The sequence below is a fragment of the Artemia franciscana genome, chromosome 10 (genome assembly GCF_032884065.1).
Source record: "Artemia franciscana chromosome 10, ASM3288406v1, whole genome shotgun sequence".
NCBI classification, from domain to species: Eukaryota; Metazoa; Arthropoda; class Branchiopoda; order Anostraca; family Artemiidae; genus Artemia; species Artemia franciscana.
The window spans coordinates 29190902-29215738 of NC_088872.1; the positions used below are offsets into that span (position 1 = coordinate 29190902).

Genomic DNA, 24837 nt, shown 5'->3' on the forward strand with positions numbered 1-24837 from the left:
TTTATGCATAGTTACAACAAAAAAATGTGCAATGTTCCCAGTGAACGCAGAATAATGTTTTTTTACAAGAGTTGGTCACTTACGACAAATCATTTCACAAAATTTATATGGCGATGATAGGAGTCACTAATTATGTCAAATTAATTTTGGTAATTTCCAAAGTAAATTAAAGATTTATGCTAAAACTCAAAACATTTTCCTTGAATTTTTTTACGCTAAAGCTTTATAGTGCTATGCTTGGTGGTAAGGTATTAAGTACTTGGTGGGTAACTGGAAGTCTTACGCTAGCTGATTGCCTTTTAATACATTTGTGCTGAAATTTTTATTGTTAAAAACAAACACACTTTTATAAGCTCTTCTATTCTTAAGGTATTGCGAAAATACTTTTTGTTCCGCTCCAATTGTCCTTGCATCCGAGTAGTCATTCTTAAAGTACTGAGGACAAAAAGTCAAACTTAAACGTAAGGAGAAGGTGACAGCCCCCCTCGTATATGAATGTTCATTTTGAGTTAAAATGTTGCTCTGGAATCTCATTAAAAAAAAACTTGTGTTTTTTATTTAACTTATGTTCATTTTAATATCGTAGATCGTAATCAGAGTTATCCTAATGTGAGGAGGGCTTTCATCATCTTAAACACGCCTCTTTGAAATCAAACTTTAGCGAGATAATGCTTCGAGAGAATCATATCTTATTGTATTTGTTTTTGGAAATAAGATATAATTGTCCGAAATGAGCTTTAATTTCCAAAATACGAGGGGACCCCCTATTTTTAATAGATCATATTTATTTAACTGAGGCAAACATAAGATCAGGGGCCGATTCGGTTAAAAGTGTAGCTGGCAAAACCGGAACTGGAGGTGGCGTACTTCACATACCAAGGCCAAAAATCACCAGAAAGATCAAAAATGACCATTTATTGCCCGTTTTAAGAAAAAAAAACTATGTAGCGGATTTCAAGGAAAAATAAACACAAATGTACACAATTATTACTTGTTTAATGAATTTAAAAAGAGGTATAAAGCTCTAACAATTAGATGTTTTGTTGGCAGTTGTCAATGCTTCCTTCGACACAACATAGTATGTTTGTCATTCATTATCAGGGGGTAGAATAATTTTTAATCTACATTGTCTTTTACCACCAGAAGATAGAAGATGTCACTTCCCTGAGGAATTCCACTGAAGAATCCTGGAGTGAATTGAATTCCACCTTCCTGTTTATTTCTTGCAGAATCATAACTTATATAAGACTTGCATTCTCCTAGGAGGGGATTGACAATTTCCGTGTTTATTTTACTAACTTCTTCGTTGAACGAAGATAAAATAATGCGAACCCACATTAAATTGAAATTTTTATTTGCCAGACACTCTCCAAATACAATCTGAAACAAATTACCAGTGAAAATTATATATTCAGATAATCCGATTTCACTGAAGTCATCTTTGGGAAGATTTCCATTTCCCACGTCCGGAGTGTACTTTGCAAATGCCACCTGATCAGGACCGTCATGCATATTTTTTTTTCAAAGAAAAAATGTTTGAAATTCTTCCAAAGATTGTTTTATTATTTGTTTTGACAAATCAAGCATTTAACAGTGATTGCTTCGGAGTTGAACTGGTAAACACTGTCAAAGTCGTCTCCATCAACTAGAACATCCCTCCAAATGGCAAGTTCGGATTAGAAGCGGACCCTAACAAATGATCCATATTTTGTAAAACCACACTTTGGCAACATCAGTGTTTCGTCACATAGGGAAACTTCCACTGAAGCTAATTCTAAAGCTTCTTTTGAACCAGGATTTATGCCAGAGATTGAATCTGAGGAAAGTGGAGCTTCCAAGCCAAAGGTCTTGTGTGTTGTTTGTCCAATAGGTAATAAAATCGATGTGATTCTAGTAAAAATAGTACATTTTACTTTGTGGTTTTCGCCATACAGAATGCAATACAAGGTTTTATACACACAAATTTTACCGGTATTGCCTGGTCCATCTATGAAAAAAACATTTTTTCCACCATAATTAGGATAATTTTTTCCAACATCATATTATCTACAATTCCAAGCTGTTTTCCTTGCAGAAGCCGACACATGCTTTCTTCAGTAGCATCTGACTGACTAGAATATAGAAATTCAAAGTCTTGGTCGTATTAGATCCATTTAGATTAGGGGCTGTCTGGATTCCTAATCGATCCACCCAAAAATTAAAATTTCGACTTTGTATTGCAATTGTTTGCCGTTGGAGACAATAATGCAATAGACAAGTTTAATTGCCGTATCTTAATAAACATTATTTCGTTACGCTTACCGAATAAAATCCTCTGCTTTTTAAATCTTTCAATTTTTAAAGCTTTCCCAAAGACCTTTTGGATCTGCAAAATTTCTGAAAACAAGAACCTTTATGATTATACGCATTACAAAAGGCATTCTGGACAGTGTCAATTCTTCAAGGGCATGTACTCCCTGTATATCGTCGATTTCAAAGCTATGAGCAAGGAATGATTGTTTGAATGTCGCAAAGCGAGTATTATTCACAGTAAGGAGATCTTCAAAACTTGCTGAATTTTTCATATGATTAAATAAAAAAAACAAGTTTTTTTTTAACTGAAAGTAAGGAGCGACATTAAAACTTAAAACGAACAGAAATTACTTCTGTTCGTTTTATTTTTTACTGTTAATTTTTAATTTTTTACTTTTAAAAAAGTAATTTTTTACTGTTAAAGTAGAGTTGAGAGAAAGCGTCAAACTTTAGCGTAAAGAGCGGGTCGTTGATGAGGAAGCAGCCCCTTTCATATGCGAAGTGATTTCTGTTCGTTTTAATGTCGCTCCTTACTTTCAGTTAAATAAAACTTGTTTTTTTTATATTTAATTTAATAAAAAAACATGAACGTTTTTGAATCAATCAATGTTTTGATTTTGGCTCTCCGCAGATGAATAATTAAAACGAAATTTGCAAATTTATTTTTTTGGCTAAATGGCTTTCTCATAGTTTTGATCGAATGATTTTGAGAAAAAAGAGCGGGGGAGGAGACCTACTTGCCCTCCGATTTCTTGGTAACTTGGAAAGGCAACTAGAACTTTTAATTTGTTTACAAATGTTTTTATTAGTAAAAGGTATACGTAACTTACAAATTACCTTACGTAACGAACTTTTGTGTTCTCATGTTTATATTACGGATATGAGGGGGTTCACCCCCCCCCCCCCGTCAGTACCTCGCTCTTTACACTAAAGCTTAAATTTTGTCCCAATTCCTTAAGAATGACCCGTGAATCACAAAAGCCGTAGATTAAATAGTTAAAATTACTAAAAATACTTTAGCGTAAAGAGCGAGGTATTTTGAGGAGGTGAGCCCCTCATATGCGTAATAATATCTGTTCGTTTTAGGTTTAAATGCTGCTCCTTACTTCCAGTTGAAAAAAAAACTTTTTAATATTTATTTTTTCATTGTTTTTTTTGGATAATGCTAGAAAATCCTGCGCTCCCTTCATGGAAATTTTCTTCCCCAATGACAAATTCCTCGATGGAAAGTTCCCACAACATATCCCCCTCTTCTCAACCCCTCCCCCAACCAAAAAATCCCCCTGAAAACGTCTGTACACTTCCCCATAACCATTACTATATTTAATCACTGGTCAAAGTTTGTAACTTGTAGCCCCTCCTACGGGGACTGTGGGGGAGTAAATCGTCCCCAAAGATATAGTTATAAGGTTTTTCGACTACGCTGAATAAAATGGCTATCTCAGAATTTTGATCCGGTGACTTTGGGAAAATAATTAGCGTGGGAGGGGGCCTAGGTGCCCTCCATTTTTTTCGGTCACTTAAAAAGGGCACTAGAACTTTTCATTTCCATTAGAATAAGACCTCTCGCAACATTCTAGGACCACTGGGTCGATACGATCACACCCGAGAAAAAAAAACCAAAAAAAGCAAACAAATAAACACGCATCCGTGATCTGCCTTCTGGCGAAAAAATACCAAATTCCACATTTTTGTAAATAGGAGCTTGAAACTTCAACAATAGGGTTCTCTCATAGTCTGGAAAAGGCCCACAAGTACGTTATTTTCGATGGGTAACTTTGAACTTGACATATTTTTATATATTTGGAATCATCATAAAACTTCAATTTTTCTTTGCATATACTGCTTTCAAAATTTCTTTGTTACCTAGAGTTTCGGTTACTATTAAGCCAAATCATTCATGAGAATCGTGACTCCGTCGATTCCATGCTACTGGTTTAATCCACAGCGCAAATTTTGTAGCTAAGCCAGAGTGCTTCTATTTGCGAGTACCTCTTTATCAAACAGTTCGTGGTAACGAACTGTAGTAAAGAGCGACCCGACTCAATAGTAACCAAAACTCTAAAAAATGGAATTTTGATACCAATAGCTTCATCAAAAGAATTGCATTTTAATTTTGATTTTAAATATATAAGTTTCATCAAGTTTAGTATTACCTATCAAAAGTTACGAGCCTGAAAAAATTCGCCTTATTTTAGGAAAAAGGGGGAAACACCCCCTAAAAGTCATACGATCTTAACGAAAATCACACCATCAGATTCACCGTATCAGAGAACCTTATTGTAGAATTTTCAAGCCCCTATCTACAAAAATATAGAATTTCGCATTTTTGGCCAGAAGACAAATCACGGATGCATGTTTATTTGTTGTTTTTTTTCCCAGGGGTGATCCTATCGACTCAGTGGTCCTAGAATGTCGCGAAAGGGCTCATTCTAACAGAAATTTAAAGTTCTAGTGCCCTTTTTAAGTGACCAAAAAAATTGGAGGGCACTTAGGCCCCCTCCCACGCTCATTTTTCCCCAAAGTCACCGGATCAAAATTCTGAGATAGCCATTTTATTCACCATAGTCGAAAACCCAATAACTATGTCTTTGGGGACAACTTACTCCCCCGCAGTCCCCGTGGGAGGGGCTGCAAGTTACAAACTTTGACCTGTGTTTACATATAGTAATGGTTACTGGGAAGTGTACAGACCTTTTCAAGCGGATTTTTTTTGGTTTGGGGGGATATTTGAGGGGGGAGGGTACTGGGGAGGATCTTTCCATGGAGGAACTTCTCATGGGGGAAGAGACTTTCAATGGAGGGGGCGCAGGATTTTCTAGAATTATTTAAAAAACAATGAAAAAATAAATATGAAAAGTTTTTTTTTACTGAAAGTGAGGAGCAGCATTAAAACTTAAAACGAACAGAAATTATTATGCATATGAGGGGTTTACCTCCTCGTAATACCTCGCTCTTTACGCTAAAGTATTTTTAGTAATTTCAACTATTTATTCTATGGCCTTTGTGATTCAGGGGTCATTCTTAAGGAATTGGGACAAAATTTAAGCTTTAATGTAAATAGTGAGGTATCGACGATGGGTGAGCCCCCTCATATACACAATAAAAACATACGAATATAGAAGTTCGCTACGTAATTTAATTCGTAAGTTATGTATATTTTTTACTTATTAAAATGTTCGTAAAAAATTATAAGTTATAATAGCCTTTTTAAGTAATCAAAAAATTGGAGTGCAACTAGGCCTCCTCCCTCGCTCCTTTTTTCTCAAAATCTTCCGATTAAAACTATAAAAAAACCATTTAGCCAAAAAAATTAATATGCAAATTTCGTTTTAATTATTTATGTGCTGAGAGCCAAGATCAAACCATGCATTAATTCAAAAACGTCCAGAAATTAAACAACAAAAAAAATAAGTTTTTTCAAATGAAAGTAAGAAGCGACATTAAAACTTAAAACGAACAGAAGTTACTCCGTATTTGAAAGGGGCTTTTCCTCCTCAACGCCGCGCTCTTTACGCTAAAGTTTTTTACTGTTTTAAAATGTAGAGTTAAGAAAGAGTCAAACTTTAGCGTAAAGAGCGGGGCGTTGAGGAGGAAAAGCCCCTTTCAAATACAGAGTAATTTCAATTCGTTTTAAGTTTTAATGTCGCTCCTTACTTTCATTTTAAAAAACTTGTTTTTTTTTGTTTAATATCTTACAGAGGCCAACAGAGTACTTGCCTCGTCGAATCCTTCTAGCTGAGCCCTGTAGCTCATGGAAGAAATGCCAAGAGGAACAGCGGAAAAACTGGTGGAACTTGGTTAAATCAGACCTTGAAGCAATTGGGGGGTTCAGAAAGTTCGGTCACACATGGATTAACTCAATGGATCCCATTTGCAAAGCAGCTGGCAGCAGATCACTCTACATGGTCCAAACAGGTTTCGAAGATCCTTGATGGAGGAGAAGGTGGAAACTCCTGTTTCTTGTCAGAAGTGCATGTACAAACCTAAAAATAAACACCGAAACTAAATTTTTATTTTAAGATTTGGTTTTTATATTGTCCTTTTGACTTTTATCTGCATTTTTTAAATCATTCTGCATTGAGAATAGTTAAGCATAGTTAAGAATAGTTAACTTGCTGTTATTGTCTTCGTTTCTCTCTTCTTTGCAACTTTTTGTTTTGTCATGATTACCCAGTGTGGTCTTAGAATTATTTATTATTTTTGAAATATGCTGATATGGCCCGTTGATATGCCTTCATTGAGAAGGCGTTCAAAATCTGGACGTAAGCGTACTTCGAAGATTGTCTTCATCCATACTTCACCAGTGATGGAATGTGAAGGCTATATCAGCCACAGGACGCTTGAAAAAGCATGAGCATTAAGCTCAAAATAGTCTAGGGAACATAGAAAAAAGAAAAGATTTTCATATGCAATTAATCTGCAAATAAGGGATTAATTTAGAAGTTAATTGCTAATATTAATTAAAATAAATCTCTTTTTTGTTTAGTTCTTACAAATTCCAACTCGACTCTCACATTTACCTGTAAATATAAAAATAGAATAACATAGCTTAAATTTCGAACTAAGTCATACTTCAACAAATTTTATTACCGGATTAAAAATAGTACAGTCAAAATATGATACACTCCTCATATACAATACAAAACATTTTTTAGAAGAATCAAACATAAAAAACACAAAAATTATGGTCAAGGCTCCACCTTTTATTTTTTTGGGGGAGGGTGGTGGTGGCGGTGGAGAAGTTTGAACTGAAAAATTTCAAGGAAGATACCCGGATAGTGCCCTTCTTCGAAAGCTGTCGTAAAAATATAAAATTTCCACCCTGTAAACTGAAATCCTTCAAATTCTGAGGGAGGGCTTCAAATACTAAATGCTAAGAATTAGCTACGAGGAACTTCTCCCAAGCAAATGAAAAACCATCCTACTACGTCTAATTTTTTCGGAAAAATTGAACATAAAGCTTACAAACCAAGAGGAGAAAAGCTAGCCATAGCGCAACTTACGCAATTTATACAAAGTTACCAATGCAGCCAGAATCACAAAATGATCTGTAAAGAAAATAACTTGAAAACGTTAGAGTTTTGAACAAAGAATAATAAGCTATATTATGAAAAAAAAAAATCTCTAGGCAATTTGACTACCCGAGTTTGTGGATGTATAAGATGACATTAAGCTTGTAGTATGTAATTACTTGGAATCATTGTCAGGTATCCTTTCTTCGTTTCTCAACTAACATGACGAACAATCATTGGGGTTAGTAAACTGGCCCATATCCTCTACAGATGTTGAGACCTTCCTCTTCAAGAGAAAGAAACGACTGACATAATCTTTTCTTACAGATTATATCTTCTATTGGACCCTTTTTAAACCATAAGAGCCCTACAACTCCCCAGAGACCAGCCTCTTCATTTTCTTCCTCATTGCTTTATTTAAAATATACATATCTATGTCTACTATTCACAGGGTTCTTAGGAGCAATACCATACGCAACATCAGTTAAAAAGTTAACCAATAACAGAAAGGACACACTACCCTCTCGTCACACTGAAATACAAGAAGAGAGTGAAAAGAAGAGACAAAACGAAAAGACTGGTTGTATCAAAACGGTGACTAAGAGATGACAATTTTAAACCAAATTTTTTTGAATATACCATCGGCAATCATAAGGGAAAAGAGAAAAAAAGTAATAGGCGTTAGGGAAGGAGACAGAAATAAAAACCCATAAAAGCCAAAATACACACAAAGTAAAACATATACTAAATAAGAATTTGATTTTGTGTTCTAATTGTCTTTAGCTTCTTAAATCTACTTATCTATATAAATTAAGTGTCTTTGTCTCTCTGTCTTCAGCTTAAATAAACAGCTAAACTAATCCAGCTATAAACAGGAAACTTTCTGCGAAATAATTTCTAACCCACCGGGATGAAGATAGTCTATTCAGATCTAAACAATTATTACTGAAAAAAGGAAAACTTATTTGGAATGGCTATATTCCTTACCCCGTATAAAAGAGAAAGTAAGACAATTAAAAATAATGAAGAAAAGAAGGGGTTTCGCAATATTTTACCAACATTCCCAAAAATATAGGTAGAATATACGGTGCAGAATACGACATGCTAACTATTTATATATTTTCCTTTCCTTTTAATTCTTTTTTTTTGTGTTATGAACTAAAGAAATAGTGCTTACTTAAAGTAAGGAATTCTGTCCATTGAAAATCTGACTGTTTCAGACTTGAAGTACAAGATGATCGTTAATTTTAATTATTAAATTTGTTTTCTGAATACAAAATTTAAAATCGTGCATAATAGACACCTAATTACGTGTAAATACGAACAGCCAAAATTTCAAGAGGGACTGGGTATGAGAATTTTTAGAGGGATTTCTAAAACTGTTCAAAAGTTCCATTTGGGTCTACATTGTGCGAATTGAGGAGAGCTTAATGAAAATTTTAGGACAGATATAAAACCACACCTCACCCACTGCGCAGATATTTAATTATATGTTATAGATCTTGCTGGAAGCCAAACATTTATTTTAACTTCAGAAGTTAGCTTAGATTTAATAGTTGGGAGTTTAACTGGAAGTTACTTGAGTAAAAGCGAGTAAAATATAACTGTAAGGTTTATTTCCTTTAAACCAAGCATAACTGACGGACTAACTAAACAAAATAGGAAAAAAAGTTCAGTAACTTTAAAAATACAACCAATTAAAAAAGAAACGCAATTATAGAGCTTGGTCTTTATTAACCAATCAACGTTAATTCAATGTGTTATGGATCAATTCCAGCCAAAACTAAAATCGAAATTCAGGTATAAAAACCCATTTCAAATTTTGCAGAAATAGAGCTTAAAATAAAGAATGAATTGACACAGCCAAACATTGGCTGTGCTTAATAAATCGTCTGCTCTGCGTAATCAGCGTCTGCGTTCGAACTAATTTAATCAAAGTCGACGCACCTTAGTGACTATAGCTGAAACGGATGTATACATATATATATATATATATATATATATATATATATATATATATATATATATATATATATATATATATATATATATATATATATATATATATATATATATATATATATATATATATATATATATATATATTAGATTTATTAGAACATACTGAATAAATACTTACTTCATTACGGTGGATATTATTACCAACTAACTAGAGAAGAAACTACACAAAATGCCCGAATTTAACAAACAAAGAATAAAACCTTTTTTGAAATTAGTACAAGAAACATTCAAGCATATCACAGAATGCAGAAAAAAAATGAACAATGACACTTAAACAAAATACTTTAAGCATTTAATTTACAGATAAACTTCAATGCTACTTTGTCAAAGAAGCTATTCTAGAACGATTTTGTAATTCTTCCTTTGTCAGACTATAATTATATACATAGCAAATCGAAAGCTTGGAAAACTAATAGACATAAACTTTGGACTTAGTAATGAAACTAAATATTCCAAACACACCTATAGTTCCATAAAACACACACTAGAATGAACAGCAAATCGTCATGTCCAAAACGAAAGGACGTATCTGGCACGTGTTTTAAGAATGAGTTGGAAAGCGAGAAAGCTCCTTCAAGTGGGTATCTTGATCAACTGGTCACAATTGCACAGCCGTAATAAGAAAACCTAAGCTTCAGTATTTTTGCTCAGAAGCTACCTGACCATTTATTTACTTTAGCAAATACTATACCGGTAAGTCAAAGTGAAAACTCTTTTTATCGGTTTTCCTAAAAAAAATTTCAGACTTCTTAACAATATTTCAAAGAAAAACCTTTCTTAGTAAATACCGTGAAACGTTTATTTTAACCCTCTTAGGTAATTATGAAACTTGGAGATACATTCTTTCATTTTAGGTAGGACAAATTGTGCAGTTCTTTGATGTGGTTTTCAAGGCTTTCATTGGCAGTTACGTGAGATCTGTTTTTACAGTCCTTGAAAACCTGATTTACCGACAACATTTATTCTTCTTTTGTTGAGCATCTCTTAAATTTATTTTATGCTTATCGCTTGGTTCTGCTACTGATTGTCGTGTCTTCTGTTCCAATTTCATTCTTAACACATTTCTTGTGATGCACATAAACATCTGCAAAACAAAAAGAGTAAAACTCATCTTTAAATCAATAAAATTTAATTATATGTTAATACAATTCATTAGAAAAATGACAATATTTCACAAGACCACATTTTCGGGGGAAAAGTTTTTATTTAATAAGTCATAAAATGATTTGAAGTGTGTATATTTGTTAAATAATTTAAGGCTGAAATTATGGCCATTCACTTATTTATGCTTATTTTAAAGTCGTGATATATTTATCCTTTCTCCACTAAACATATTCTAACAGGAAAACGTAGCGGGGCATTCATTGTGCAAGACAACCTGTACACGGAGGTTCTCAGCACGAGTCAACTTATTTTTCCCACCACTTTGGTGCTTCTGTTTCTATAAATAACATGGACCTCGAGAACCTCTTCAAAACAATAGTCTCAGGTTAGTTTTACATTTCAGTTAGAAAAGCGCTAGTCTAGTTAAATTTTAGCTCTGATTACGTTTCTATTTTTAAATTCATATATCTAGATGTTTAGTCAAAAGGATAGTACAGCGATCCCAAAGTTTTACCTTTCGTAAACGTTTGAAAAGACCTCGGTTTCTTTTTAGAGGAAGCTGAAGATGCGCCTTGTGAATTGGTGTGGCAAAGATTTTGTTGCACACATCAAATATGCATTAAAAATGAAATAAAACTCCCATCGACTGATAAAACTAACAGGCAAAATCGTGCGACGTCACTGAAGAATTCAAATTTGGATTTAAATATAGCCAGAATGATTGTTGCTCTTTTTTTTATCTATTATGGGTTTGCATTTACATTGAACAAACAAATACATCAACCTCCAGAAGCAAACTCGCTTAGATTAACCTCCTTTCAAAAAAAAAAAAAAAAAAAAAAAAAAAAAAAAAAAAAAAAAAAAAAAAAAAAAAAAACAACAACACATTTACATTGCTATCGACCAACAGAAAAAAAATACAAGAAAAAACGACAGAAAAAAGATGAAATAACAAAAGTAGTTCAATCTCACTAAAAAAACACGTAAGAAACACCAAGAATATCGTAATCGTCATTATTTCACTACAACACTATAAAAAAAAAGTGACAAATCACCCAAGAGAAAAATTGCTAAGATTCAGTATATTCAACGAAAAACCGATATTTTCAAGCTATTACTAAAACTAGGTACATTGTCCTCTGTGAATAACTCACTCGGTAAAATGTAGCAACCCTCTGGTCCAACATGATGAACAGAAAAAAATATCCTCGAATTACAGTCGATTATCGGTTGAGATAACTCCCAGTCAGGGACGTTTCACTGAGGCAATGTGGCAATAATCCACGCTGTCATTTTTAACACAAATCGCGATGAGTAAAAATATATACTCCATGGAGAGGCAGAATATATTATTTAAAATATTTCTGTCTCATTGATGCATCTCTTTTTTACCTTCAAAAAGCACTCTGACGGATGAATTCTGCATCGAACACAGCAGGGGTAAACGGAATGGGTACGTACTTGACTAGACAGTACTACAATATAAAAAGTAGGGATGAAAAGTAGAGAAATATTAAGACCTTATTGGGTCATAATGAAAAACTGCTTTAATTTTCTCCTAATTCTAACATTCTTTGCAACTTAGACGCAAAACAGTTCTATGTGGAATTTATAGCTCATGCATTCATCTTTGAGAACACAAGGTATTTAAAAACCTTAGTCGTTTAATTCAAGTATCACCGAGTCACCTTTCGGTAGATCATGGACAGTAATTGGTGTTTCTTCCAGACACTAGATATTGAGTGTTGTTCAACCTCAGTTTGTTAGCTCATAGTCCAACTTTCAATCTGGCTCGCATCAGTAATAAGCGTCTCCATGAGTTACTTTTCCGGCTTCGTGAACAGCTTAAAACGCATATCACCCGTAAATCGCGCTACAATTAACTTTATAATGTCATTTACAGACATAGCCAGGTCAAATGACAAACTTCCAGAGCTCTAGATAGGTCGTAATCAAAAGTTAAAAACACCAAGCTCAAACCTTCGTGGAACACTATTCTCAGCCTTCTTTGTACCCAAAACGGTACCACTGGTGTTCCCATATAAAGGCATGGTTATAAAGGAAGGACCTTGAAAGGTAAAAAAAGAATTCACTCGAAATGGCCAATTATTAAGTTGATCGAGCAAAATGCCAAGGTTAACCAAATCAAGATCAATTCACAATATCAAGATAAACAAAAGCCACTTTCCAACCAGTGTCCAGGGTTATCATTTAAGACCGCCATGAAAAATAGCCCTGTCTGGTAAGAAGACATACTTTTTCGAAGTTCGATTTGGGAGCATCCGTTACTCAAGATACTCCACCATTTTAGCCTTAATTTTCTTCTTGAAAACTCGGTAAAGAGACATAAGTTCCTTAACTTAACATTCGGAGAAGAAACATAAGTAAGAAATTATGGAAAGAATTGTCATCACCTCATTCAAATAATAGCATAACTTAAGCGGAATTGAAACAATAAGACAAAATGCCACACTTTATAAACTGATTAAATAGGTACACCAAATGTTCCGATATAATTAGAAAGACATGCTTCAAAACTTTCAGAGGAAAATAACAAACTGCTGGCGACATTAATTTTCATGCTCCTAACTATCTTGTGGAGCTCTAGAACATTTAGTGGACACAAGTAAGCACAAACATAAATAGCCATGGGATAAAACCGATCAAAGGGCTCTTCTTCATGGTTCAGTCACCTTTTCAGTAGGAACTCCCGCCGGGCTACTTAGCGCGTCTCCAGGTAGTAGATAGGGGAATGCTCTACATATATGTGGGGTACCTCCATGGGTATGGAGGCGTGGATCAAGGGGAACCTAATCCCTAGGGGTCCATAATTGAAAATACAGAGCCCTTGCCCAGGGGGGTCATAAATACAGGCAGAGGCGGAAGAAAGCCCCTTTAATGTATACTGTAGAGGGCTATACACAGGGTCCGTCTGTTAGAAACGTTCTTCCTATAATGGGTTGAATTAGATGGTGCAGCAGAAATCCGTCACGGCACGATTCTGGGCAGGAGGACAACTGCGAAAGGGCGAAAGATTTATGGACAACGGACTCTGAAATTTGTGGAGAGCGAGTGGCTTGCCCCCACCACCCACTCAGCCAACATACCAATGAATTGGGGAACCGTTGGTCAACAAAATTCCCACGAAATACCATGGAAATGACGGACTAAACAAAACAACCTATGCTACAGCATCCCCGGAAAGCAACACGTCAAGACTACCAGCGGTCTTAACGAAAAGTGGGGTGGGGGGGGGGGTCGGTAACAACTAAAACATCAATATAGATAATGAAGAGAAATCTAAGAATTAGAACTTAGAATATATGTTTACTAAAATGTTACATAACACAGTCTTTTACAGTCAAGGAATTCATCCAATATAACCTAGACATTCTGAGTTTTGTTGAAACCAGATTGAAACACAAAGGTAGATTGACGACCAGAGAGCCAGAAACAGCAGACGTAAATTATTTCTATAATTTTGGCTCTAGCGACGGCTCCAGAGGTCACGGTGTCAGATCCATTCTCAGTGAGAAGATCCAACCAACAACGTCGGAATGGCATCCAATATTTAATTGAATAGCAAAGACCCGCCATCAGAAATGCCCATTCAACGTCACTGTAGTAGCAGCGAATGCACTTGCTCAGGATTCACTGACCGTCTGAAAGGCCATTTTTATGGCAAAATAAAGGCAGTCCTTAACAACTGTCCTAGCCGGGTCCAACTTATAATTCCAGAAGATCTCAACGCAAGGGTATGACATCGTTCTGACCAAGCAGATTATTTTAAAATTTCAAGGTTTTTTCATTAACACAAAATATAGAAAAACAAAAAATCTTCAAATAGAGCTAATAGAAATCTAAGGTCGAATCGAAGTCTTATCTAATATTAAAAAAAAATTATATCCACCAAAGGACACAAATAAAATAAACAAAGAAGGGAAAAAATAACAAAAATAAAAAACATGACAACTTTGAGCAGGAAAGGGACAATGGAGGCTACCCCAGCGTAGCATATTCACAATACATAATGCAAACAAACAGCAGATGACAGAATCATTGGACCAAAAAATCAAGCAAAAAAATCAAAAAAGCAACGCAAGGAGCAGCCACGAAGATACTCAGAAAACGAGTCAAAACCACAAGAAGTGGTGCACAATGGAGACACTTCAGGCCTTCCCAGACAAGTCGTAAGCCTGACTAGATAAAGAAAAATCCAATCGGCTTCGGGAGAAAAATCACAGACTTGCTAGGAGAGACAAGGGCAGATACTGCAAGAAGATTGCAACTGAGCTGGAAGTTGCCAGAAGAAATGCTACTCGAAATCAATACCAGATTCTTAAACACCTCAAGTGAATGGGGAAATCTAATAGCTGAAATTATACCGAAGATGGACGAAACTGTAATATCACTGTCACTGAATATCAAAAGGGAATGAATCGCTGGGCAGAACACTTTCCCGAAACCTTTTAAATAGACATGACTAGCCTTTCCCAGAACATGTACCACCAGCGAGAGGACCTGAACCAACCAACCAAAAATCAATACCCCGCTGATACTTCCCCACCTATACAATTGAGGAAGTAATGAAAGCGGTAAAATCGTTTTAGGGCTATAAAATGCCAGGAGAAGTTGAATTATAAGCAGAGATCTATAAATCCAGCCAGCTCTTCAAAAACATGTTCAAGGACCTCCTCAACAAGATCTCAAGGAGCGAGTACGTCCCCCAGGATGACAGGGATGCAGCAATCATTCCAGTATGCAAGAAGGGCAACTAATGCTGGTATCATAATGTGTGGTGACTTTAATGACTTAGATGCCAAATGGCTAAGTAATTCACTATCACTTAAGCAGGTTGTCAATGTGCCCACAAGAGGTAACCGTATGTTGGATCTCATTTTTACCAACAGTCCTGAATATTATAATACTCCAGTTACATTACCCCCATTAGGTTTGAGTGATCACCTGTGTGTGACTTGGACACCCAATCATTTTATCCCAAATAGACAAATAAATAGTGTGGTGTACAGGCCTTTCACACCTGAACTCGTAAATCTCTACAAGAAATGGCTCACAGATCGTGACTGGCGTGATATTCTCTCATTGTCTGACGGTGACAAAATGGCAAGTTTATTCTGTGAGGAACTGTTCGAAAAATACTGTTAAATTTTCCCACAAAAAAAAAAAATATATGTGAAATCTAATGATAAACCATGGATTACTCAAGAGATTCGGAATCTGATAAAAGTGAGGAACGAATTGCATTTAACTGGACCCGTAAAAGATTTCAAAAGAGTAAGAAATTTAATTGTATATAAAATAAGATGTTCTCGTAAGCAGTATGGGTCTAAAATAATAAGCAAAATATATAAATCCAACACAAGGAAGTTCCATGACTTAGTTCAGAATATTATCGGGAAAAAAGTAACCAGAGTTGAAGTGAGAGATGTCAATGGTAAACCCCTGTTACCTAGTGAAATTAATGATTATTTTGCATCTATTTGTAAAATTCATCCGCAACTAAGAAAATCACCACCGAATGATTCAGTTTCAAATATCCCTATACTAGAGATTTGTTCAGTTGCTAAAAAGTTAAAGGCACTTGATTCTCGTAAATCTAGTTATTCTAGTGAGATACCAATTAAGTTGATTATTGAGTGTGCTGATCTTTTATCTACTCCTTTAACGGCAATTTTCAACCAGTGTTTTATTGATGGTGTTTTCCCATGTATTTTTAAACAGGCGTATGCAACGCCAATCCCCAAATGCCAGGCACCTAAAGATATAACCGAGATGAGGCCGATTTCGAAAACTCCAGCTCTCTCAAAAGTATTTGAAAGTTTTATTTTTGATTGTTTATTTGAGGACATGAATGATAATATTGATCTAAATATTTTTTGTGGTTCGCCACAAGGGACTAAATTAGGCCCGCTTTCTTTTCTTATTGTTTTTAACCGTATTTTAACAACAATACGTGAGCGTTTTACATTTGCTGATGATTTAACTATTTTATCACTGCGACTAAGCCCTCTGACTACTGAACAGTCTGACTTGATCAAAATCTATCATGATCTAAAAGCTGAATTAGGAAAGGTAAAACTGACGGTCAGTGAAACTAAGAGCTCTTATATGACATTTTCTTTCCTAAAGGGTAACAACCACTCTTCTCATAATTCCATACTGCCAACAAAGAAAACTGTTAAAATACTTGGGATTCTTTTGGAGGATGATTTAAGATGGAATTCGCACGTTGACTATCTGACTAAAAAAGGCGCCTCGCTTTTACATTCATTTTCCAACCTAAAAAGATTTGGTACACCAACTGAGGTTTTAAAGTCTGTATACTGCAGCTATGTTAGACCTTCTCTTGAGTATGCATGCCCTGCTTGGCATCCGGGATTGACTAAAGATCAAACAGATAGACTTGAGACGATACAAAAAAGAGCTGTAAAAATTATGCTTGGACAAAACTACTCAACTTACGAAGATGCACTGAAACAACTCAATTTGGACTCACTTGATAGTCGTAGACATGGCTTAACATATAGATTTTGACTAAATTGTTAAAATTCCCCAACTCACTGTCGTCTACTACCCAACTTTGTGAGCCCCCCAACTGAAGGACCAGTTACTAGACTCCGACAAATAAAAAAGAATTGTCCACAGTAACTGACTTGCTCAGCCCATAGTACTGAGAGATATCGCAAATCATTTGTTCCATATTTTACCCGTCATTTTAATAATATTGACTCGACTAATATTTAATGTTTGATTAATATCTGTTTGATTAATATAATGTTTGTTTAAATTTTCCTGTGAGTGTTTTTTAAAGGTATAAATTATTTTTGTCATGACATGCTAATGCTAGCTCCGGCTATTGTAGTGAATAAATATATTCTATATTCTAAGATGGATTGCAAAAATTATCTAAACATCTCCATCCTGAAAATGGACAGAAAGATTTCGTCATTGTTGTCGTGAATAGATTTAAATCCAAAAGAGAGCAGAGAACAAGAAACGAATCAAGCTGATTTTCATACGGGAATGGATTGCGTAGGTCACATTTTCCAGCTTCGGATTCTTCTGTACCAGCACTATATCTATAACCAAGAAATCACAGCTATCTTTTTGGATTTTATAGCCGTATTTGACTATGTACTTCGGCTGCTACTATGAAAAACCATGTTAGAAGACATGCTTGTGTCCCACCAAAGCAGGTGAGCCCCATGAAGGCCTACAATGAAAACATAAGTAACAAAATCTGCGTGTATGGAAAGGTCGCAGAGCTCGCCAAAATCGTCTACGGCGTACGACAAGGCTGCGCAGCTTCACCAATCCCTTTTAACTACACAACATAGTGGATCTTCAAAAACTCCATGAGAACAAAAGATGAAATCGAGCTAACCAGTGATGGGGAACTAGGGGACATTGTATACACAGACAATTGCACACTCCTCGCTGAATCAACCACCCAAGTCCCGGACATGTTGGAGAGTGGCAACCAGTGCTATCTTGAAAATTTAGCGCATATTTTAGGGATACATCTAAAGAACCCTGGTCTAAATCTGTATGTAAGACAGTACCTTGCAAATCTTGAAAAATTAGTAAAATTTCAGCATTATTTAAGATAACTATCTAAAAAGATAATCATTATTACTTTTATTTTTGTTGGTTTTTTGTTGCTCTATTGGTTGCATAAAATTACATGATCCACATCAATGATGCATAAGAGCATAAACAGTGAGGTCTGTACACAAAACGAGGCTCTGTTTATTATCTTATGTGGAAATTATTTACGTCAATATTTACATAAAAAAAGCAAATTATAATATATGGTAGGATAAATTATTAAATAATGAAATTTCATAACTCCTCCACCCTGAAAAATCTCCTAGCTTAGGTAATACTTTACATAGTTTCCAATAATTGGCTTTTTCGTGCCCCAAACATAATTTTTTATGTAAATAGCTATTCAATCATTGCATTTTCCGTTAGCATCAAACAATCCCCCATTGGCAAGAGGTTTTGTGCAGTTTCACTAAGTACAGACTTCACTATTAAATTCCTTTTTCTAGTTCTTTGTCAACTGTAGTATATTTTCTACCCAAAACATAGCCAACAATGCTCATTTTTATGTAGTCTTTCACGTTCCAGGAGGAGGAGGAGGTCAAGCCAGGTACCTGGTTGACATATCCTTCAACTAGTCCTTTGGTTAAAACAGCCTTATCCTCCTTGTGGTTAATGAGAACAAGACCTTGCTATTGTCTAAAAATTTCATTCTAAATTAAAAGATAAATCAAAAAAGAAAAAAGTTAAGAACAGACCTCTTATAAAGAGAAAAAAACTTACATCTTCAACATTTTTATTGTCTTTGGCACTGGTTTCAAATAATGGTACTTTCATTTGTCTAGCAAACCTCTCGGCGTCTTCAGTCTCAACTACTTTACGTTCTGGCATGTCATTTTTATTTCCAACTAAAAAAAAATTATAGTTTTTACTAAAATAAAACCTTACAACTAGAAAAAGGAAATACTGCACAGTCATTAGTATACAAGAGCAAACTTTTTTTTTTCAGAAATCAACAGCGAAAATAGTAGAAATATAATCAGAGAAATAGTAGTTTACTCAAAACCGACATAACTGAGTAATTGAAAAAGAGATTAAATTCGACCACCAAAATGTTTCTGTTTTACATCGTGTCCAACTAGAAGACCTTCTTAGAGAAACACTCAGGGAAAGATTTTTTTTCTTCGTTATAATAGCACACTTGATTTCAAAAGGAGCTGAAATAGGGACTGCAAATCACCAAACCACAAAATTATTCAAATGAAATTATTATAGTGTTATATCTCTATACAAGGTTCGGAGAAGATGCAAATTAAAAATATTGACTTCTCTAGTTTGATGCTTATACTAAAACAATTTCATAATTATGAAAAAAGGTATTTTCATGAAGAGTACAAAGAAATACCAAAAATGAAGAAGCAAAATTGAATGACTAATTAATGAGGATATTAGGCTCTAATGATAAAAAAGATACTTGGGTCAAATTATTATTTAATATAATAGGGCCTTGAGGTAAACATTATTTTTTACTATTACCTTTCTTTTGCTGCACTGAAGTTAGGAAGTGAGACTCAGTATGGAATCAAAAGTTAAATAGGGTTTGTCCAACCCCGTTAATGGATTATTTTGATGTCCTAAGAAACATGGCAAAGACTATGAAAGAAAATGGTATCAAATAGGAAAGTTAAAGTCACCTAGACCTATAATATGTGGATTATCGGACTATCCCGAACGAAATGTTACTAAATTAATGAATTTTAGAAGGTTTTGACAGTTCAGGGCTACAAAAAACAGTTCAGGGTTTGGAAAGTGATGTTAAGACCACAAAGTCGCTTAGACTAGGAATAAAATGGGAGTTGATGTTACGTAACGAGAAAATCGAACAAGAAGATAGGCCACTGAAGTGGGAAGTAATATTATTAAAGATTGTGGATACAGTGAAGATGTAAAAAGTAGAATATCTAAGGACTGGGGTACAAGAATAGGAAAATAAAAGTGCGAACCAAGATTAGAATACTAGAAGCGACAATAACAACAGTGGTCAAGTATGACTCTGAAACGCAGGTGCTTCGAAAGACTGGCGGAGATGTGTTCACTAATTTACAAAGGAATTGCCTAACGACAGTTTAGGTATTCGTTTGACTGATCGTATATCGAACAATGGGCTATACGAAAAATACGGTTCATTTTTTTACTTTCTGGATCTAGAGTCAAAGAAAGTTTCAGAGGGCTAAACCACCTTTACTGAAGGAAGATGGTAGACTACCAAAGATTGTGCTTTTTGACCTTCCGTCTTGGGCCAAACAAAAAGAAGGTGGTCCCAAAGTGGGGTGGGAAGGGTTATATGAAAGGGTTTAAATGAAATTGGAACTTCATGGGATGGGAGAAAGTGAAGCTTTTAGTAAATTGGAATGGAGAAGGGTTCACAGCTATGTTGGCCTTAGAGGGATTGGTTTTAGCTTCAGTAGTAGTAACTTAGTTATGGCTTGGTCATTTCTTATAATCCAGGATGAAATCAAGAAACAAAAAAATCTACTCTGCTTTGAGTAGGCCTCTACCGTCGCTGTTACGCCAAAATATCCTTATCTGGCAGTTTCAAACTTCTGAAATAATTACTGAAAACCGTTTGCTGAGCTGCAGTCAAAGGGACAATCAGCATGGCGATGCATGTTCAATCCCACTTCAACCCTCCTATTCTACATTATACTGCCAACTTCTCTTTGACAATGGCATTAGTAAACAGTTTTGGGTAATTATCTCGGCAGCTTCAAAATGTCAGATTTGGCGTTTAGGCGTAACAGCGACAATGTGTTTACTTCCTGTGTATTTTTTATGCGTGTTCGTTATTATTTCATGTAAAACTCAATGCATTAGCAGTTAAATTTGACAAGAATTTTACAGGACATTAAAATAAAATTAGATTTTACTACTCTTATGAAATGAAAAAGTTTGTTAAATTTCCAGCAACTTTTGGCATGTGCGATTCATTTTGATAATCAACAGAAACTGCTCAAATTGGTTCTTCTGTTTTCTTAAGTTAGCATTTTAAGCATACGATGTAAACATGAAGCCGTTGTCCATCCCCATTCAAAGTGAGCAAGAAGAAATTGCCCACTGAAAAAAAAAACTGCTTAATTAAAAGCCATAAGCAAGAATGCCCTAACCCAATTATTAAAGGAAATTGAACACGACTTAACATACATGATAAGTCTATGGGCTGTTTCAAAGGAAAAACTGTTTCTAATAGCAGTACTAGTGGATAAAAATCCATACCAATATTTGAAACATTCACAACAAAAATACCTGATTGTCTGGTGTAACCTGGATCTCAATTTGCATCACAAGCCACTATTGACTGCCCTAAGCTTTGAGCAAAATTATTTCGGACTAATGAAAAGCGGATATACATACCTTTACCCTTGTACAGCTGGATCGTACAAAATCAATAGGTAAACTTTAATAAATTTATGAAGTAAAACTACATGTAGCTATTAAAAAAAAAGGTAATTACATCAGTTTAAAATTTACCTAAGACCTTGCAAACACTGTCACAATTTTGGTCGATTTCTAGTAGCCATCGCTTTACATTCGCAAAGGTCTGGCCATTTGTGACATCATAAACAATTATTACACCATGTGTGCCGCGATAGTACCTAAAATGAAATTTAAGTCAAAAATCTGCTATCATAATAAACAATCAAAATGAATCAGTAATTTTTATTGAAGTATAGGCCTACATATACAATTAATTTTTCAGAGAGATTTCGGCAATATATCTTGGTAAATATATTTCTGTGAGTAAGGCTGCTACAGAAAACTAACAAGAGAATACCTGCAGAGCTAAAACCTAAGAATTTTCTAATTAAATTTTAGCCGCATTTCTTCTTTGGCAGAAAATTTTTAATTTATCAATCTAACAAGAATAGAAATGGAGTTTTCACTGTAATGAGTCTTTTTTTACACTAGACTGATGTTCTATCCAAAAACCGCACTTAGAAGGGCACAGCTTCAAAGAAAAGACAAATCCAGATGTTTTTAGAAGTTTGGGCCATTTCTGACCAACATTGAGTAGTGTAAACTTAAGCAATTCATATGTACAACCGAATTACAAAAGACTGAGCTTGGATCCAAGTGCAAACACCACTGACACTTAAAAGGAGGGGATGAGAGAAAAAAAAAACAACTTCTTGGGTGCATAAAATGCGTTAAAAAGGGTTTTAAACTAAAGAAGTTCCAATTGAAGAGGCTTTCGGACCAAACTTACGAAGATATACCATCCCCCATATACAGGTGACTGCAGCCTACTGAGCCAAAATAAATGAACGTGGTTTACTTTTTTCTAGACCTATCTTTTGAGATATTGATCTTTCGTGAATTATTACGGCTTATGTAGCCTTTGGTATAAACAAAAAGAAAAATATGAGAGAAACTATTTCAGAGATTAGAGCAGAAATAAACTTGGCATTATTTACTAAATCATACATAGGGTTCATCAAGTTAAGATTAACTTCAAGTTAATTTTACACTCATTCTAAATTTTAAATTATTCAATTTTACTGCAAAGTGGTAGCTATTGAAGAGCTGAGAAACCCAAAGATAAGATAGCTAAAAAAAAGAATAGAACAGAAAGAAAAGACATATTCAATGTGCAAGTCTGAGGAGTATATACTGTCTTGCAATGCATGATAACCGTAATTACAAAACCATGAAGTGAGATAAGTGGTAAAATTAAGTGAAGAGAAAATTTATTTTCTGGGTAAGATACTCCAAAAAGGGTTTAAGATCCAGATTAAGTGTTTCCAAAAGCTAACTTTAAATTATATTTTCTAGTTCGTTATTCAATTTTTCCAACAGAAATTGGTTAAACAGTAAAGCTGGGTAGTTGAATTCATTTTTAGCCTTTCTTTTAAAATCATATGTACATTTTATTTTCCTGTTTTCCATAAATTTGGTCAATCATGTTTCTAGGATAACCCCTACTAATTGAAATACCATAACAAAAACTTCGTCAAGTAATTTGGAAAAGTTAATTTCAAAGCTCAATCCACCAATGAAATGATTGCTCATTTTTTAACATTAATCGGGCGGTTTGACACAAACGAATAACAAACAACAATTATTATAATAATCGTTGTTTGTTTACAATAAATAGGACATTCCAAATTATTATTTTTTTAATTAATCGGAATAAATAAAATTGGAAAGCGATTTTCTTCAAAAAATTTTCATCTTATTTTCTTCAATCTTTCAAAAAAACATCAATTTCAAAATCTCTTTAATTCTAAATGGTTGATATATCGTCCACACTTCTTCATATAAGAAAATATGAACCCAATATTTTGTTTCTATTTAACCTTAATGTATGTTTCCCGGAGATGAACGAATTACTTCCATCAACAGTGACTTATATAAATAAATCACAATTTTATTACTGACATTAGCTAACTGCAAGGGTATCATAGCAAAACACGGGAGAAGAGATTTTATGCTAAAACACATACAAAGTATAATCCATAGAATACCATTGAACTGTGGGTAATTTTATATTGGTTAAAAAACACCAGGATTGAAATGATAGACTTCAACAGCATAAACTTTTAGGTTTTATTAGTGAACTAACCGACGACCCCCCTCCCCTTACTTTCTCTTCCCTAACACTGGTATTCCTACTTCTTGGGCAAATCTTGATCTTCCTGATAGAACAGAAAGCAACCCAGTTTTAGCGAAGAATACCTTCTCCGTCCTCTAAAGAATTGTACAAAGAGCATGCTCCCTAATAAATGACACAGATTTAAATTGATCAGCTTCGTGAGCCGCACAGCCACAAGCTGGAAGTCAATAAAACTTGAGCCAGTTTTCCTTAAAGAACATTTTTTTTTCTCTAATACGTCTAGAATCTCTCTAGCACTGTAGAAGAAACATCAATAGAATACATACAAACCTAAGGAGAGTTACAGCAACAACTCTTGCTGAACACCTTTTCGATTTCTCCCACCATTGTATAGATTTAGAAAAAGGAAATATTTAATAGAACCATTTGTCTTTTACAAAGTCTCAGAGAAACAATAGAGCTTAGAAAAGAATTATTAATAGAGATTTGAAGATAAACAGAGACAAAGGGAGATTCCAGAATAAACTGTATTTATCACATTAAAACTATGATCAGATGAGTATTTCTTATAATGGAAAAATAAATGGGATTCGGTTTGAGATCAAAATCGTTATATTAAACTGCAAACGAGTTTTTTCTACGGTTGATTAATTTTACAATTGCACAACACAGCACGAAGGATAGCGAAGATGGAATCTGATTGTTTGAATTGGTTAAGTTTACAATTGCAGAACACAGCACAATGGATAGAAAATCCTGTGGTCCCTTCATGGAAATTTTCTTCCCTCATGATAAATTCCTCCATGGAAATATCCTCCCAAGTAACCCCCCTTTAAGGTGAAAACTTCCGAGGACAACTGCGACAGGGAGTCATATCCAGTTGTATGAACAACGGCCTCTGCAAAGGGCTGCCTCGATCCTTACAAGGTACCTGCAAGACTCGGCACACTAAACAAGGCTAAAAATGATCGACCTCAGAGACTTTTTTGGCCTATTTCTAAACAAGACTAAAAATAAAAGACATCAGAGACATTTATTTACTAGAGATGATTAGTGAAATAATTAATCCAATTTTTCAAAAGTACTGTCATTTAGAGTTTTTTAACACATGTTTTTTAGAGTTTTTGTAAATCACTGCATTGTATTATTGTGGAGTTTCTAATTGACTGTAATACACTTTATAAAACAGCAAAGTTGTTTTAATATGAACTAATTTTATACAGTTTT

The 24837-nt window shown here is 34.6% G+C and overlaps 2 protein-coding genes across 3 annotated transcripts in view; one reads left to right on the plus strand and one right to left on the minus strand.

Moving 5' to 3' along the window:
• LOC136032033 (phosphatidate cytidylyltransferase, photoreceptor-specific-like) overlaps positions 1 to 24837 on the plus strand; it is a 239841-nt gene that overhangs the window by 133067 nt on the left and 81937 nt on the right. The gene's annotated exons all lie outside the window — the stretch shown is intronic.
• The window catches only part of LOC136032031 (ras-related protein Rab-35-like), a 41235-nt gene continuing 23262 nt past the window's right edge, over positions 6865 to 24837 (minus strand). For both annotated transcript variants that reach the window (XM_065712116.1, XM_065712117.1), the window contains exons 4-6: positions 21528 to 21652; positions 18783 to 18907; positions 6865 to 10413 (exon numbers count right to left, since the gene is read on the minus strand). In XM_065712116.1, coding sequence (XP_065568188.1) covers positions 10276 to 10413; positions 18783 to 18907; positions 21528 to 21652 — 388 coding nt within the window. In that variant the 3' untranslated portion in view covers positions 6865 to 10275. The remainder of the gene's footprint in view (positions 10414 to 18782; positions 18908 to 21527; positions 21653 to 24837) is intronic.